Below are 18360 nucleotides of genomic sequence, written 5' to 3' on the forward strand. Positions count from 1 at the left end.
AAAAAAATAATAATAATAAAAAAAAAATAATCTTGGAAGTAAAGCAGATCTAAGAGTTACTACAACCTGGAAATATTCAGTTTTTTGCTCGAGAATGGCCTCAAGGTTTGGTGGCAGTTTTTTCCTAGGGAAGACATTGTGACAAGTTCTTTTTATGTGGAATGAAAACCCTACAATGTCACTGAGCTAAATTCGGGAGGGTAGAATCTTTCGGTTGAAGGGCAGGGTCATTGATCCTTCATGGGTGAACAAGGAATTGGAACAGCCAAATATTATCTTGAACCTCTGTTGGTGTCTGGAGCTTAAACTGCGACATCTTTCTCTGTACACATTTTTCACAGGAGATGGGTTCGGAGTTGGAACTTGATTTAAGGTGAACTTTAAGTTCAGATTTCAGACTTGACTGCTCAATTAGTGAAGCTTCTGCGTGAATTATCTCAAAGCAGCCGAAAAGATATCAGAATCCATTGAAATAAGAAATAGAATTGGAACCTGGCTTTGATATTAAACTTATGCATGATTTTATCAAATCCTGCAGTTTATGAGCCCATGGGTATGATCAAATAGGTCATGCTTGATCTTGTAGCAAAAGATCACACCCTTTAGTGGTTGAGTATCAGTTTCAAGGAACAGAGAAAGGGTATGAATGTATGAGATCGACTTCCAAAGAAAAAAACCGAAAAAAATCTTTAAAAAAAAAAAATTTCAATAACAAATCTATATATTGGTGAGGGCAACTCATGTATGAAGCTGAATCCTCCATGCAAGCAAGAATTCCACAAGCACCAGACACAGAAATAATATAGGGACAGAAATTCCTTATTCTTTGATAGCATGTTGAAGAATAAAGAAGGGAGAACTGGCCAAGGATGGATCGGCCCATGGCTGTTTGACTTAAATAAATGAACAGGACACAAGTCCAAGTTGAGAAATTCCATTGTCAGTAACCTATGCTCATGTTTGTGCCTTTCAGCCATCTTAAGGTCTGGAGAGGGATTTCAGAATGGTGGATGAGTGTGGAGAAAGCGATAAAAGAGATTGCAGGCTGTGCGGCAGAATCAATAACCAATACTCCAGTCTGATTTCCCGCAAGGAGATACAAGGATTTAAAAATTGGTTTTAGAAATTCATCTTTATGACTTTTGGATTACTTGAGTTCAAATCCTTGAAAATACGAGGGTTAAAGTCCTAATATGGTGGGCCATACAATGGATTGATGGAGATTGGACCCAAAACTTGATGCATGGCCAGCTGCTGGGGGAGAGGTTCTTCCCATCCAAAACAGTTTTTTGACCATACGGCCCTCCATTTGGCTCAAGGTGGACCCAAATGGCATTTATGTCATAGATTGACATCTTACCTTCTATCCTCTGTATATTCATAATATGTAGTTCATGTCCAGAAAATTAAAACCTATTAGCCTAGAAGCCATTCAAAACCAATTGCCTCAGGCCTTGAAAAAACTCACGGGAATTTCCTGTTTACTGACTACATTTGGATCTCATACAACCAGAATCAGTAGCCTGTGCTTGTACTGTTGTACCTATAGCTCGTTTTAGCAGCTGAATCTAGCATAGTGGACTCCCAGATATATGCAATTGGTCCTTATCTCTTGCAACAAAACCAATCACTCTCTTTATTCCCTGATGAAGTTTCTCGAATGATATTGGCCAGGAAAAGGTGCTGAGACCATGGACTTTCGGGGTAAAGAGAATGTTTCAGAATCAATTGATTACCTTGAGGCCTTTCTTTTCCTTCCCTGTTCACTTTGTATGCTGTTCACCCTTTTAATCTGTCCTTGACCCCTGGAGATGTATTCAAAATAATTTCGTCTTTCATCATTTGAATTGTTGGTGAGCCGTAGGTTGATGTGATGGTAAAAAGACTCAGGTATCCATTAAGATGCAAGTTTGAGTCTTGATGGTGGCCGCTTTGTGCAAAAGTGCCAAATGTTAGGACTGTTCTCGTGCACCACTCCTGGGACACTGCAAAATATTGGCTTGCACTGGGTTGCAGCCGAGAATCATTTGCTTTCAACCTTCAGGAATACTGAATACTCCTTCGAACAGGATGAAGTTTAGTATACAATTCTGAGGGATGAACAATTGAAAAGTCTCTCTCAACTTGCTTGATAATTCAAATGCCATGTCATTTTAGATTGCCTGTTTTCATTTGGAATACCTTAGTGGTATAGTGATCTTCATGATACGCAATGTTGTTTATAGTTTAAACAGATATTGACATTTTGTTGGGCAAATAAGCTTGGTTTTTGGTAGGATGGTTTAGGAATATCACTGATCATGAGACTTTTACTGCAATTAATTATTTCTTCTTTCCATATTTCCCCACTCGTATTTCTATTCGTGGTTCTCAATTTTAATCAACTTGATTTAAAACTGTGTTGCTTTTAATAGAACCGTCCTGCGGAGCTTGTTGCGAAATTTTTGGATGAGAAGCTTCGTGCTGGTAATAAGGGTACATCGGAGGAGGAGCTGGAAAATACACTTGACAAAGTCCTGGTTTTATTCAGATTTATACAAGTAAGTCATTCGGATACTTAATGAAACCAGGAAGCTTCTGCAGTCCGTGGGATCTTTTGTATTCTTTTATATTCTAATGAGGTTCAGATTCTCCTTTTCTACTTTTGTGTCAGTGCATCTTGTCAAAATATTATCCACTCTTGGATACTGATTGGCTTGTCTGACGTTTGACCTTGTAATTAAGGGTAAAGATGTTTTTGAAGCATTCTATAAGAAGGATCTTGCGAAAAGGTTGCTCTTAGGAAAGAGTGCCTCTATTGATGCCGAGAAGTCGATGATTTCAAAGGTATAGACTGTCTGATTATTGATTATATTTTCCTATAAATTTTGTAGGATCTTTGAATTTGATTATCTTATGAAGAAGTTCTTGTTTACAATTTCAGCTGAAGACTGAATGTGGCAGCCAGTTCACAAACAAACTTGAAGGAATGTTTAAGGTAAGTAATTGTGTTGTTTCTGATTTCTTCTTTGTTTAAGTTGTAAGTAGTGCCAACTGCCACTTGAGCTATTTGTTGCGAAATACAGCATCTTTTTGTGCAGTTGATGGGATTTGTTTTATTTTGTGAGTATATTTAGAAGAGAAGACTTTTTTGTGAAGCCTTCTACTATTCAAATTATAGATCACTGAATGCTTGAGAAAGAACAAAAAAATCTTGGCTTACCTCTTACTGAATGCACTATTAACCCTTTTTTCAGATTAATTTAGTATGCCTGAAGGTTTTTAATTGAAGGTCATGATGCATATGCATTACTGCAGTCAGGATCATATGAAGAAACCTGTTCATACTTTCATTTGATGGGCACATTTGACAATCTTTCTCCCTTGTGGTATTAGTGTATTACACCTTGAAATCGTAGGAATTTACGGTCAGAGAAGGGGAGACGAGAGGAAAATTTTGCAAATAGAAGGCAGCTAAAGCTTGTATGGTTTTGCTACTTTTAGTTCCTACTCTTTCTATATGATTTATTTAACCATTCTAAATAGAATGTGAGAGAAATATCCAGAATCCGGCACATAAAAGGTCCTGGCTGACGTTGGCCAAAAGCACGACTGCTCCGGTCAGCATGCAGCTGGTGCCGACCTTAGTCGGCATAAGTGCTGGCTGGGGCTGGCACAGGAGGCTGGGCCTGGTTCAAGCTTGAACCTGAACTGAAAAGGATCTTGGTTCTTTGGGGTTTGGGCTCGGTCTTTTCTATGCATTACAAAGCCATTTTCCATGATATTAAACTTTCATGAGGACTTGGAATGCTGCTGAGGACCTGGAGAACATCTCGAGCTATAAATAATGGGTCCAATTTGAGGACTGTGCGAGTCCTGGTTTGCATCTACTATATCTCTTCTTTGCTGACCTTAAAACTCTCCTAGACACTTCTAGAGACCCTAGAGAATGTGGTGGAGGTTGCCATGAGTGTTGAAATCTACCACAGTCCTTGCCCAACTTGGTTGATGGAGTTTCTGTCCATCTCTAGCCAAAAACCAACCAATCCCCTTAGAGCCATGGAGTTCTCTAAGAGTTGGGATGTAGAATGCTTGCCTTGGATGTAGGCAACACCCTAGGCTGTAAAGAAGAGGCCCCTCACACGCTTTGGGAGATTCACAACAGTTCTAAGTGCTCCTAAAAGGTCTTAGATGCTCTGAAGAAAGTCCCCAAAGGAGAGGGCTTTGATTTCTGCAAGTCCCTTGCAGCTGTCCCTGATTGAGTTTCTCCATACCCGAGCCTAAGATGCTCCAACATTCTCACTTCCTTCACAAAAGTTGAAGCCAGGTGAGTCTTCTCTTTTTCGTTGGTTTCATTCAATTCCATTAACTAAATGGTTAGATGTCCTTTTTTTAACTGAGGGTGTGTCACTGCTGCCTACAGGAGGGCAGCAGCGACGTACATGCTATCAGCATCATTGACAAAATTGAAAATACTAGACATTTATATCTGATGGATGTAATATCATTAGGAAGTAGCCAGAGTTACAAGCCTGCACTCTCTCTCTCGAAATTAGGCTATCATGAAATGTACTTGGCTTGTGGGAGTTTTGCTGAGACCATTTCAGATATGTCATTTGGGAAAACAGAATCAAAATTTTGCAAGAAAAATAAGATTATGTTTCTATTTTTCGTAGAGGTGTCAATTCTCTAATGATTTCTTCGTTGTGGGGTTTAGCTCTGTCCAAGAGGTTGATTTGCCTCAAAATGGTGCTTTCAGAGGTCGCATTGTCATGTGACCTTGATTTTTTGTGTAAAAACATTGGTTCGGTTCTATGTAGGTGGCTGTTGAAAGGAGAGGATGGGAGGTTTAATGGATTATTACCATCGTGTATGGTCAAAATTCAAAAAAGTGGTTCAGGGTTTTCGGGGGCCCACTTTTGTCAATGAGTTAGAGGATATAAAATATTTCCATGAAGTGGTTGTGTTTTTGGTGGTGATTATAACACAGATTTTAGACCTTTTTTTGAATTGATAGGCTCAAATGTGGAGAAAGTTGGAGAGAGCTTAGGTGGGATTAAATCTTGAGAAGATGGGTGCTCGTTTTCTGTTTCTTTTTAATGTTATTTTACATAGGATGTATATGTAGAAACGCAACCCTAAAATGATGCAGATGATAATGGAAAACAAGAACAAACAATGCACACAGGTTTACGAGGTTCGACAAGGTTGCCTAGGTCCTCGGTGAGATGAGATCCTGCCGTCCTGCCTGTCGAGGCGCCTGCACCAGCACTCCCTGAATTAAACTGTGATGGAATACAAGACATAGTACACCAACAGTATGAAAAGATGAATTTTAGGTTCATGGTCTTGTTCATATGTGGGGTTGTGTTGGGTTGTGCTTTAATTTAATGTAACAGTACCTCCTTACAAAGTAAAAGTAAATGGAGATATTTCTGTTCTGTAATACAGTGCTGTTTAACTTCGATAATTATCTATTTGTCCCTACAGATCTAGGTGAGTGGGGAGGATAAGGGTATGTGGGGAGGTAAGGCCTCCATACCCTTATCCTCCCCATGTAGCAAGCCATTATGTTACCTTTACCCTTACCCTCCCCCACCCTTCTTTCTTTCTGGGATAAGAAATTCTAATTCTTACCTTCCAAACTAGGGTCACCCTTATCCTCCTCATTTAGCTATTCAGAGCATCACCGTTACCCTTTCCCTCCCCCTCACCCCCTCTTCTTTTCTGGTATGCGAAATTCTAATTATTACCTTCCAAACTAGGGTCGGGTAAGGCAGGTGTAAGTTTACCTATTGGCAGCATGACATTCCCTAGGGCTACAAGGCTGAAACTTTTGAGAGGATCCTGTAAGATTTAGTGGGACTATTTGGATTATGGACTGTAAATGTTTCATTTCTTTTTCTCTGTTGTCTTATTGATTCAGGGTGATGAATATGGTCTCAGATATCATTGTCATACAACTAGTGGAAGATTTTCATTAGGTCTCACTTTGATGTATCCCAGCTATGTCGATTGATGCTGAGTTGAAGCCATCAGGAGTCTGGACTGGGTGATTTATCACCTCCAGAATCAGAGATTTCCTTTCTTGATTATTTTGACAAAGGCCTCTCAAGTTGATGGTTTGATCGTTTGAAATATAACTAAAGCCAAGGCTATTAGCTTTGGTCTATGGAACGGTTCTAGTGAAGATCTTCAAACCAATTTTATAGAAGAATTAATCTTGTCTCTTCTTCTAGCATCATCTCCATCCACAATTTGGACAAGGAATTTTTTGGCTCCCATGGAGCACTACTGGGTGATGTTTGTGATTCCAATGATTGTTCATCCTCTAGTGATTTTGACAGTTGGGTTACCTAATAATAGTCAGAAACTGAAATAAGCAGCAGCTTGGAAAGAATAAGAGTTATTCATGGAAGAAAGAAAAGGTCATTCTTGTATTGTTGCCAATATGAAGTGGTAGAGATGTTGAAAATCCTAATTAGCAATTAAATTATCTAGTGTGTTTTATCATGTGTATAACTGTCCCATTACCATTGTAGCTTCCTTCTGAAGATCCTGGAATTTGGCCAAGAGTTTCATATTAGCAATTTACATAAAATTGTGTTTGCCATTGAATTAAAGTGCGATGGATGAAATGGAGAGGTGCGTCCAGAGTGTTGTGTGACCGGCATATCCCTTTAAAGCTTAAAGAAAAATTCTATAAGACTGTTGTGAGACCAGCTATGATGCATGGGGTAGAATGTTGGGCAGTTAAGAAGTATCATATAGAGAAGCTATGTGTAGCCGAGATGAGGATGTTAAGATGGGTGTGCAGCAAAACTAGGAAGGATAAATAAATGATTGATCATATTAGAGCTGATTTGGGAGTGGCCCTGATCTATGACAAGCTCCGTGAAAGTCGTTTGTGGTGGTTTGGCTATGTTCAAAAAAGGCTTGAGGATGCTCCAGATTGAAGGAGTGATCAGATTCAAACTGAAGGAGCTAAAAGAACTAGGGACAGGCCTAAATTGACAATAATCGAAGTGGCGACGAATGACATTCATAGTCTCGTTCTTTTCCCAAATATGACATTGGATAGAGCATATTGGAGGGCAAGGATCCATGTAGCTGACCCCATTTGGCTGAGATTCTTGTGACTTCTTGGGCTCGGCCTCTTTCCTTTTACTCTCATCTCGCATCTTTGTATCCCTTCCTTTTTATTTTTTTAAATCCCATGTAACCGACCCCATGAAGTTGGGATAAGGTTTTGTTTGCTGCTGAATGTAGATGTCTATATTGTTGCACCCATACTGGATGCATGTTGACTGCAGTGTAATGCTGATACTTTTGCAGGATATTGAATTATCAAAAGAGATTAACGAGTCCTTCAAACAGTCATCTCAGGCAAGGACAAAACTCCCAACGGGTATTGAGTTGAGTGTCCATGTCTTAACAACAGGGTGGGTCTTAGATGATTGAAGTTAATTTACTTCCATGCCATGTTCTGATCAGTTAATTTTCTCAGGCATCGTAATTTGATGTTTGGACAATCGCAGGTACTGGCCTACTTATCCACCCATGGATGTTAGGCTTCCACACGAGCTAAATGTCTATCAGGTTAGCAGAAGTTGCGTGTTATGACACATGCTTGTTATTCTTTCAACAAATAGACTTCATGGACTTTTCTTTGGGGGGTATATAATCACCCGTCTCTCCCTCCCCCCTTCTTCCTTCCCTCTTCTTGGTACCTCAGGACATTTTTAAGGAGTTTTATTTGGGCAAGTACAGTGGGAGGCACTTAATGTGGCAAAATTCACTTGGTCATTGTGTCCTTAAGGCAGAGTTCCTGAAAGGTAAAAAGGAGCTGGCAGTGTCTCTATTTCAGGTAGGGTTGCACTCTGCTTTTTCAATTATTATCATTTCCTTTTTCTTTGTGGAATATAACTTACTAGGCTTAGCTTCTCTCTCTCTCATTTCAATTAATGGTGTATTTTCATTTTGCATGGGTTTGATCAATGGTGCACCAGACTGTTGTTTTGATGCTGTTTAATGATGCCCAAAAGTTAAGTTTCCAAGATATCAAGGATTCTACAGGTATTGAGGATAAAGAGCTCAGAAAGACTTTACAGTCACTTGCGTGTGGAAAAGTTCGTGTACTTCAAAAGGTGGGTTGATGTACCCTGATAAGTTTTTTTGCTTGCATTTCTTTTCATCAAATATAAAACTTTATTGGCATTTACAGATCCCCAAAGGCAGAGATGTGGAGGATAATGACTCATTTGTGTTCAATGTAGAATTTAGTGCCCCACTCTATCGCATAAAGGTAAATCTTCCACTAGTTTGTCAAAAACAGTACCAGACAGTGGAGCTTGAATGCTTAAAATTGGATTCCAATGTCACCTTGAGGAAACAGGTAAATGCAATCCAAATGAAGGAAACGGTGGAGGAGAATACAAGTACTACCGAAAGAGTATTCCAGGATCGTCAATATCAGGTTCTCTCCTACATTTGATCTTCCTTGGTCCAATTTTTTCCTGTAAACCTAGTGTAGTTACAACCTGAATCGCTGTACCGGGTGATTGAGGGGTTATGGTGGATTTCTGGCAGGTTGATGCAGCCATTGTCCGAATAATGAAGACAAGGAAAGTGCTGAGCCACACCCTCTTGATAACTGAGCTCTTCCAGCAGGTATCCAGTATTTGCGACCAGCTTCTTTGTATTGCCTTCTTTTCTTTTGTCTAGTTTTTACTTCTTTCTGTGTATATATGGTTATTTTGAAGCCACTGATATTTGGGAGACTGCCAAATTGCTCTGTATTTTGGCTGACCAGCTCAAGTTTCCAATAAAGCCTGCTGACTTGAAGAAAAGGATCGAAAGCCTCATCGACAGGGAATACCTAGAGCGGGACAAGAGTAATCCACAAATATACAACTATCTGGCCTGATCCATGACATCTCATTTTGGTTAGTCCCTGTCCTTGTAAATGGAAATAGGAAACTACAGTCCTCTATACAGCAATCCTCAGTGAGGTGCATGATGTAGCAATCCTTTGGCACATCCATCCAATCACTTAACAGAATGTACAGGAATCTGTAGTTTTTGTTTTTGTTTTTATTTTTATTTTTTCGTGTTCAGCACTGTAAATTATATTCTCTCTTCCAATCCTCATAATTTATTCATCGTCTTGTTGATTTCACCACCTTGAGGTGGAAAGAAAAGATCAGATCATCATGATGATTCATCTCTAATTATGAAACTTAGAAGCAATCCTTTTAGAACAACTCCAACCTTTTAGATTTTAGTGCATTATCATGTCCTGAGGTACATTTAACTCCATTGGCACTTGGTGGTCGCATAAGCTTGCGCCTGTATTAAGGCAAGCTCAAAATTTGCAGTGAACTATCTTTTTTTTCTGCATTCATTGTCTATATGTTGAGGCATTCATGTTGTCTGGAAGCTAGACTAGCAGCACTCTAGCAGGCCAAATGAGAGCATGCACACTTCGTTGGTTATTTTGCCCAAATGAGAGGCTTTGTAGGGTATCAAACTTAGACCTGTCAGCGTCATTATCATTCATATGTTTGGTGTTTTGGGTTTCTGTACCAAACTGATAAATCAGAATAATACTACATGAATCTTATGGCATAATGAATTTGTTCTTGGAAACATGAAGGAGAAAAGTCCCATATGTTCTGGTTATATTGTTGACATTGGGTTGTAATTTTGACATGTGGTCTATAAAGGGACTACCTAACCTATCTAATGGTTAAGAAAAAATTTATTAATGATGCACTAGGGGCTTCAGGAAATAGTCCTGGTCCACTTTTTTTCTCAAGAGGAGCTCGCGGTCTCCCCACCCTTGCAACGTGTTCCACTTGTCATCTTGAATGTCATTTTTTGCAAGCCCATCACAAGGAATATGCTTGTTTGGTGGGCCAAGGCCGAAAGGAATGAAGAATGATATAGCAACTTATGTATCCAGGTGTTTCATTTGCCAGCAAGTCAAGGCTGAGAGGCAAATATCCCATGGGTTACTACAGTCACTACCCATCCCGGACTGAAAATGGGAAAACATCCCCATGGACTTTGTTATTGGATTGCTCCACACTAATAATGGCATGGAGGAGGGAAAGAAGAAATGGATTGATTCTCTTCTTTCTCTTTCTCGAGTGGTGAAAGAAAAAGAGGGTCCATAAGGAGGGAACATTTAGGACGAAATTATCAAAATCCTCTGTTGCATCCAAGATGACAAGTGGAACACGGGGGTGGGGAGGCCGCGAGCTCCGCTTGATAAGCGATGCAAGCCTATAATAGAAAGCCGTTGCGCATGTGATAAGCACATCCATTTTTCAACTGGTTTCAAAGTGCTAGTTGTAGTGCACTAGTGCACATATACTCTTATGTGACACTGCTAAACCCATGAGACTTGTCTTCCCTCTGACAACTAGCTTTTGTTTTTTGTTCCAGCCAGTGATGTGTACACAATGAGCAAGATTCACTTAAATTGCCTGTGTACTTGAGGCAAGTTATGGAGGAAGTTGGGCCTGTTGCATAGCCCTTGCACCTAGACACGTGAGCACACAGAATTACCACCCTGTCCTCCTAGGCAATAAAAAATCTCATCCATATATCTTGTGCTAGTGCAAGGGCTAGGGGGCCAGGCAATGACGTCTTGGCCTTTTTGGAAAAAAAGGTTGCATGGTCATGTAGATTAGACACATGACTGCATGGAATTACCATCTGGCGCCGAGAAATAAAAAATCTCATTCATGTATGTGTCCGTGCATGCATCCTCGTTGGCCCCCCACACTGGTGCGACAGGGGCTATGAGATGGTCCTGGATCCTCTCTGCTGAACCAGTGCGTCTAGTGTGCATTGGGCTGGAAGCACCGGGCACCCATCGCTGGCCGTTGGATGCCACGGGATGCATGGGTGCACTTGAGAGAGTTGCGAGGATCTCGTGCCCTTTTTGGTAATTCTGTCTCTTAACAATTTCGAAAATTGGCGGGGTTGCAATAAAAGCCCAAACATCTCATTTCTTGCTCTGTCAGAACTCAAAGAAGGGATCTCTTCACGACTTTCACCTGTGTATTTCCCGCCATCTTCTCTGTTTCGAAGCTGAATCCATCATCTCATGGTTTTCCTCCACCAGATTTCTTCCCGTCAGAGGCCGCCGGCCACTGCCGGCGCCCCTTCTGATGGAATCTCCTACGTCGCTCCGCCTAAAACCTCCTCTTCCTCCACCAACAACATCATCAACACTGCCACCACCAAAAAAAGCAAAGCCAGCGGCAAAGAGGGGGAAAACGCGGATTTTGTCCTCATCGATAAGATGATTTCACTACTTGCCGAGGCAGGTGTCACTCTCCACAATCCTGGTGGACCTCCATGCCTTCCCTCCGACCTTCACAAGCTCCGTCGTCTCCTTGAGCAACGATTCTCCTCCGAAGACTCTCTCCTATCCGATTTTCTCTCCGGCTTAAACGCCTACACCTGCAACCCCGAAAATTTCCGAAGGTCAGTCACTCGAACTGTCACATTATTTCCATCTCACACTTTGACTTGCCGCTGAATTCAGGATTTCTTTGCTTCTAGGGTTCTCATATCTGCGTCTCGTGATGGTTCGTCACGAAGCGAGAGCCTCGTTCGAGGTCTCTTACTGGTGGCGCCATTACAGTTGAAACTCCAGCAAATGCTGCTCGAGAAGCTTCCGGAGTATTTCGATGTGGACATGAGTTGTGCTGCTTCACTTGAGGATGATGTGCCCAGGCTTATTCTTACTCAATTCCGTTGGCTTGATTTCCTTGTCGATTCTGAAGGTTTTACTGATAAGTTGCTGGAAGTGCTTTCGATCTGTCCTCTGCAGCTTAAGAAAGAGATTATTGGCTCTTTGCCAGAGATTGTTGGAGACCAGAATAACAAGAAGTTGGTTGCTGCCCTTGAACAGATGCTGCAGGAGGATTCTGCAGTCGTTGTTTCTGTGCTTGATTCCTTCTCTAATCTACATTTGGATGATCAGTTGCAAGAGCAGGTTTCTTCTGCCAATTCACACATATGCATATTTGTTTAAACTAAGTATTTCAAACGAATTAAATTCATATATATTAACTGATTGTAAATTGTTCTATTTTTGAAGGTGATTACTATATCGCTGTCTTGCATTAGGACCATAGATGCAGAACACATGCCATATCTACTTAGATTCTTGATGCTTTCAGCAACACCGAGAAATGTTAGGCGGATAATATCACAGATCCGTGAACAGTTAAAATTTGTAGGTGTGCCTGATTCTCGTTCTGTACGGGGCAAGAAACTTAAGGGAAAAGCACTTGTGGATAATACAGAGAGTTTGATTCTTGAGGCCCTGAGATCAAGTCTCCGTTTCAAGAATGTAATTACCTAAACATTTGCTTGTTCGAAATTGTCTTGTGCTTGTGTCATTTTTCAAATATTGGTAATTTGTTGCAGTTACTTTGTCAAGAGATCCTTAAAGAACTGAAATGCCTTGATAAAGCAAAGGATCACAAGGTCATTGATGTATGGCTGCTTATGCTTATATACACCAGTGGTGGTTCCCTGCAAAAGAGTGTAGTGAAGATAATCAAAACAAAAATTATTGAAGGTTGTTTCAAGGAGGCTCTGTTTGATCAGTGCATTGATGGCCACATGGATTTAGTACAGGTATGAATTTTATCACATCCTTGAGGAGTTAAAAGTGAAAGCTCACCCAAAAATCGCAGGGTGCATTGAGGTGTTACTGTTGGATTGTTACCTTTTTTCTGGTAGTTATGCTTTTTTATTGTATCCTTCATTTTGTTATAATATTTGAGAAATTGAGCAATGCATTCCTATGCATTCAGGATTACTTCCCCTCTTTTCTCTCTTGGTGTGAATATCTATTGGCATGCAAAGAACAAACAGTGAGGCAGTATGGCATTCACATGTATACATCTCTCTTTGAAGAGTTCACGGACAATTATTCAAGACAAGAAGTAGGCCCATCTGATTAGTTAATTAATGAATGCTGATTTTTAGTTGACCTACTTTGATTTCTTAGATATTCAGTCTGTGCATCTGTGGAATGTAATATTTTGCACAGATCCTAGGTGCTTTAGTTACCCATGTTGGTTCTGCTGTTGGCTATGAAGTGAGTTCTGCTCTGGACACCATGGTTCTACTGGCCTCGAAATATGCAGAGGAACTGATTCCACTTTCATCTTATATAAATGGTATTTAATCTGCAATTATATTCAAGTCTACTTATTGGAATTCTTTTATCGATTTACCAATGTCTCTCTTTTGCTCAGGGATGCTGGATTACTTGGAGGGGTTTAATATTGAAAAACTGCACAAGGTTTATTCTCTTCTTCATGTTCGTCTGTCAGTAATTTATGCTTTTGTGCAGCCATTTTATTGTCACTTCAAAAGTGCAGGTATATGAGGTCTTCAGCTATTTGGTACTGTCAGCTCGATCCTCGGCAGATTCTGTTGGATCTTCCATTGTAAATGAACTTTTGATGATTATTCGTAAGCAGGTAATGGAGTAAACTTGGTTTTGAGGAAAAACCTTATCCACCATCCTGAATGTTCTTTTCCAAGTAGGTTCTTTCCTTCTATCAAATTTCTTGTAATTATGCCATTTTGTTTGCTTTGGGTTTTGCTTCTATTTGACAGGTTAGTAATCCCGATCTGAAGTATAAGAAGATGGGACTAATTGGGACTTTGAAGATAGTTTCCTGTCTCGGGAATGCAGAGAACTCTAATTTCCCATCATCTCAGGTAGGACTTGAGATCAGTTTAGGATGTTCATTGCACTCTTCTTAACTTGCTGAACTTTGGTTGGAACTGACATCATCATCATCATATCATTATTATTATTATTATTATTATTATTATTATTATTATTATTATTTGTTTTCTTTGTTTACTATCAATAAGTTTGGGCAGAAAAAGGTTCTTAAATAAACATGTTATGATAGAAACACGAAGAAATGTGAAATTATTAACTTAAGTAGTTGTGCAACATTAAACCAGTGGTTTAAGTGCCCAAGCCGCGAGGCAAGTTTTCTCAACTATTGGATGTACTTTGTACTTTATATGTATATCAACTTAGGTACTGCCCATGTAGTTGATTAGCCAGATTGGACTAGGCATTGGGTAGGATGAAGCTAGTACTAACTAGGTTGATTATTTTGCATATGTCCATATTATGCTTTCTGTTATGAGTGAGTGTGTGTGTGTGTGGGTGTGTGCACACACACTTGGAATGGTGGATAAATTAAAAATTGGAAAGGGAATATGAAGAGGTTAGTGGAACAAATAAAATTATTCTTTACAGAAATGGTGGCATAATTCCTTAAATTATTAATTACAAATTGAACAATATATGTAATTTTATCATTTATTTGTAATTGTATATCCATTTGTTGAACATGCATATATTCGTGTGATAAATATTATTGGTTTGATACCTAGCTGTTGACTAGTTATCGACTCACCTTGGCAAGGAAAAAGGACTAGTTATTACTACCACCTTAAGTAAACTGCCTCATCGTCACATGTTAAATATTAAAGAGTATATTTCTGCAGATGAGTTCTTCTCATATTTCTTAGTTTTAAAATCTAGAAGTGTATTATCATTCCGGTATTGCATGTCTTCTTCAGAAAACAAATTTTGAGGATGCCCTAGAACTCTTGAAAGCATCCATGGACTCCTGCAAGTCACTGTCCTTGCCACTGATCTTGTTTTATGATGAGCTGATTGCACTACTGGAAAATACACCTCTTCATCCAGCAGTTATGGAATGGTGATGTATTCTTAGTAACCTCAACAAACTTCCAATGAAATAGTTGCATTTCAATTTAACAGGATAATATACTCTTCTCATTAGCCTTGTTTATGCTATTATTTTCAAAAAGCTTTGGTGGCATTTCTTCAATTGGATAAATGGTGAACTATATATTTTAGGATAGGCAAACATGTTGGAATGTTCGAGTCCATGTTTTTATCTGATCTTGAGGGAGGACAATTGCCCGTGAAGGATTCATATTGTGGTTTGGAAGGCAAGTGTGAGCACTTGAAATCTAAAATTCTGCCTACTTATTATCTTTCGTCACTCTGAAAGTTGTCAAAGTATATAATTAAAAAGAAATGTATCGTCTTGTCCTTTCACAGGAGAATTGTGGATGAACTTAGATGGTGATCTATCTCCAATTTGTTTAAACATCTTGCCGCTAGTCTCCTCTTCCACACAGTATGTTTCACTTAGGCTCTTGCTTGTGCCGTTGTTTCTCTAAGACTTGCATGTTCATAAAAAATGGAAAAGGGATCTGGAAAGTTAAATTTTTTTTTTTTGGTGCAGGTCTACATCATCTATACAAATTCTTCCTGCTAACTTTCTCTTACTATCTGTTGTAAGTAATAAATATACTTTGCCTGTATCACTTCGGAAACATGCACAAATTGTGGAACACATATTTGAATTTATTGTTAATTGTTGCCTCATTTTTTATGAGAAGGTTGAGAGGTTGACAAATCAGGGATCTCTTGGAGGGATTGATGCACTTCTTGGCTGCCCTATTATACTTCCTTCACCAAAGGTGGCTATTAATTGCTCTCACCGTTTATTTATTTTTTATTTATTTAACTTGTACCACCGAATGATTTGAATTTATGTCATTACTAGAGTACTTGTTTGAAATCTTGTGCACTGTGAATTAGACATTGAACATTTTACAAATAACAACTTGTACTATACCATCTTGCATCTTCCAAAATTGGTTGTCATGAGGTTGTTGACTTTGTGCTATGTAGTTTTAGCATAGAACACACAATCAATCAAAATCGAGGTATTTTTGGGGAGGGGATTAATTAACATTTAACACTTTATTGATATAGAAGTAGCACAACACTCCAAGAGGGGAAATAGCTCAAAGAGCTAACCAGGATATAAATACATTTAGCTCTCACCCGTAACCCTCTCACACAGGATACCATTCCGGGATCCCTATAACATAGCCTAGACTTGACCACCCTGTGCTTTCCTATCTCATCAGCTGGTCTCATTAGCACTTATTAGCTTCATTGAAATTGGAATCCATATATGAGGCTAGAAGGATGAGACTAAGCATACGATCATATTGGCAGCGGAAGCGATTTGCGATTAACAGTGCCGGATTAAAAAATTACAGCAGAGGAACTCGACGGATACAATCAATGTAATCAAATAATTGGGAGGGAAGATTACCTAGAACTATTGATGGTGAGTTCCTCCAAACGAATGTAGCATTCGGAGACGATCCCCATCGATTGCTCCTTCTCTAATGACCATAACCCAAGCTTGAAGATGAAGAGATTTTTTTTTTGCTAACGAGGGTGTCCACACCCCGGACTCATGTGTACGCCCCCACACACACGAGTCAGGTAAGCACCAACTCCTATAAGAACCATAGAAACCGTGGGATTGGCCCTAAGGGGGGGTAATGGGAGTCGAACTTAGGATGCATGTCAATTTAGGAATGCTCCCTTGCAATAATGGAGATTACAATCTAACGACATGATCATCCCAAGTGAACAAAAGGACAATCCTACAATGGCACAACCTGAAAACCCCCAATGGTAGAAAACTTTCATTATGTTTTCTCCTTCACAACCAGCATCCACCATGGACCTTGCAAGCTGGAATTAAGTCTTCGCCATAAACCATAATCCATTGCACATTAATATATAAGTATCATGACTAGTGATTGAACCCAAAATGTTTGAAAACATTTTTCATATAATATTTTTTTACTTAGGGTTACCGAGCTTTCTTTTACCAAATCCTTATTACATTGTGGTAGGTCTGGTGGTGGACGTAACGACGTGAGTTGCAATTGGTTTGCTTGTGGTGGTGGGATTTTTACTGGTGTATTGAACCGCTATTCACAGATACCTCTGGCTCTAGTTGGGGGTTGCTTATCTAGTTTTCAACGCGGAGTTGTGTGTTCGTATCTATTTTTCAATACAGAGTTGTATGGTTACATATTTTTCAATATGGAGTTTGTGTGTTTGAGTTGCTATTTTCTTGTTTAGTGGGGCTGCCAAGAATTCATTATCTCATTCCTCCTTTCATAAAAGTAGATTGGGTGATGGATTGTCTTGGTGGTGGACGTAACGCATGTAGGACGCTTTGGCTTGATTGATCTATATGGTATGTGAGGTAGACACCCGGTACCTTATTATAGTCTGTCGTTATAAGCTTGTGGCTGATTTGTAGTGGTGCATCAGGTTGATAGCCGACACTTATTATAATTAGCCATAACCCGTCAATCTTTTTGCAAGGACCCTCGCACTCATTCTTGCTTGGAATCTCCATATAGCAAACCCCATTAAGTTGGGTTAGGATAAGGTTTTGGATGTTGTATTTTTTTTAAATAATAATAAAATAAAATTCCTTTTGTAAACACTTTACAAAACATGCATTGGGACCCGGATTTTGACTAGTCATTGTCAGACGACTCACTCACTTGGATGTTCTTCCTAACAGGATAGTGGTAGCCATATTGAACGTCACCCCATTTACTTCCATAGTCTGAACACCGAGTGGGCTGATATATATTAGCCAGTCTTGTCGGTAGGCATCAACCACTGGTACACCACATACGCGCAATGCATAAAAGCAACAAGTGCCTCTCAGGTAAAGGAATAAACAACCACCAAAGATTCATGTTGCCAAACACAACTGGTGGTGAAACATTCATGAATCTTAACATATCAACGTTCAACACACAAATATGCCCATCTCTATATTTCCATGCCTATCCCCATTGGGGAAATATACAATGTGGCAATTCTAGAACAGACTGCTCTAGTATGTCTATAGTTGTGAACGAGTAAACGGTATTTTATAGACTGTTGCACATAAGACCATTATAACAAGTATTTAATCATAATCTGCAATTAATTAATTTAATCAAATTAAATTGGGTTTGATGGACACAAGTCATATGTCATAAAATCCAACAGGCCAAGGCTCTTCCAAAAAATTCCTTAGCCTCTATTATTTTGTCCTATTGGTGCATTAATGAAAGGGGAAAATGGAGAAATGAAAAGTGTCAGATCTTGGAAAGAATAGGAATGTTCAATTGTGGATTGTGTTTTGTGAGACTTGTGATTTGTTATTCTCTTTACTGAATCTTTACCTCTGACATGTAACTTCAAAATTTTTATCATTTTTTTTTTTTAACATTTTGTTGGAAAAAAAAGATTTCCTTCAAAGTGTGTTATTAGAGAGAATGTGGCCCAAGTAATGATCAGTTTGACAAGATATGAAATTATTTCCTGACAACATAACTCTTTTGAGGAAGTAGATTACATTTTTTTCTTGTCATTTGCACCCACACCACCCCCCCAACCCC

At 39.4% G+C, this 18360-nt stretch overlaps 2 protein-coding genes across 3 annotated transcripts in view; both read left to right on the forward strand.

Annotated features, from left to right (window-relative positions):
* The window catches only part of LOC122058972 (cullin-4), a 12336-nt gene extending 3179 nt beyond the window's left edge, over positions 1 to 9157 (forward strand). Inside the window, exons 5-15 of the mRNA XM_042621691.1 lie at positions 2415 to 2540; positions 2725 to 2826; positions 2924 to 2977; positions 7315 to 7421; positions 7518 to 7578; positions 7715 to 7846; positions 7989 to 8126; positions 8204 to 8284; positions 8375 to 8455; positions 8569 to 8649; positions 8792 to 9157. Of these exons, the coding sequence (XP_042477625.1) occupies positions 2415 to 2540; positions 2725 to 2826; positions 2924 to 2977; positions 7315 to 7421; positions 7518 to 7578; positions 7715 to 7846; positions 7989 to 8126; positions 8204 to 8284; positions 8375 to 8455; positions 8569 to 8649; positions 8792 to 8905 (1077 nt within the window). The 3' untranslated portion in view covers positions 8906 to 9157. The remainder of the gene's footprint in view (positions 1 to 2414; positions 2541 to 2724; positions 2827 to 2923; positions 2978 to 7314; positions 7422 to 7517; positions 7579 to 7714; positions 7847 to 7988; positions 8127 to 8203; positions 8285 to 8374; positions 8456 to 8568; positions 8650 to 8791) is intronic.
* A 1841-nt stretch (positions 9158 to 10998) lies between these two features.
* The window catches only part of LOC122059937 (Fanconi anemia group D2 protein homolog), a 19284-nt gene continuing 11922 nt past the window's right edge, over positions 10999 to 18360 (forward strand). Inside the window, exons 1-14 of one of the 2 annotated variants that reach the window (XM_042623026.1) lie at positions 10999 to 11478; positions 11557 to 11992; positions 12098 to 12352; positions 12430 to 12642; positions 12822 to 12953; positions 13061 to 13190; positions 13269 to 13315; positions 13395 to 13496; positions 13636 to 13740; positions 14626 to 14768; positions 14930 to 15024; positions 15137 to 15215; positions 15324 to 15375; positions 15481 to 15561. In XM_042623026.1, the coding sequence (XP_042478960.1) occupies positions 11096 to 11478; positions 11557 to 11992; positions 12098 to 12352; positions 12430 to 12642; positions 12822 to 12953; positions 13061 to 13190; positions 13269 to 13315; positions 13395 to 13496; positions 13636 to 13740; positions 14626 to 14768; positions 14930 to 15024; positions 15137 to 15215; positions 15324 to 15375; positions 15481 to 15561 (2253 nt within the window). In that variant the 5' untranslated portion in view covers positions 10999 to 11095. The remainder of the gene's footprint in view (positions 11479 to 11556; positions 11993 to 12097; positions 12353 to 12429; positions 12643 to 12821; positions 12954 to 13060; positions 13191 to 13268; positions 13316 to 13394; positions 13497 to 13635; positions 13741 to 14625; positions 14769 to 14929; positions 15025 to 15136; positions 15216 to 15323; positions 15376 to 15480; positions 15562 to 18360) is intronic. The other variant, XM_042623027.1, reaches the window with a different exon arrangement.

Source organism: Macadamia integrifolia, chromosome 13, assembly GCF_013358625.1.
Source record: "Macadamia integrifolia cultivar HAES 741 chromosome 13, SCU_Mint_v3, whole genome shotgun sequence".
NCBI classification, from domain to species: domain Eukaryota; kingdom Viridiplantae; phylum Streptophyta; class Magnoliopsida; order Proteales; family Proteaceae; genus Macadamia; species Macadamia integrifolia.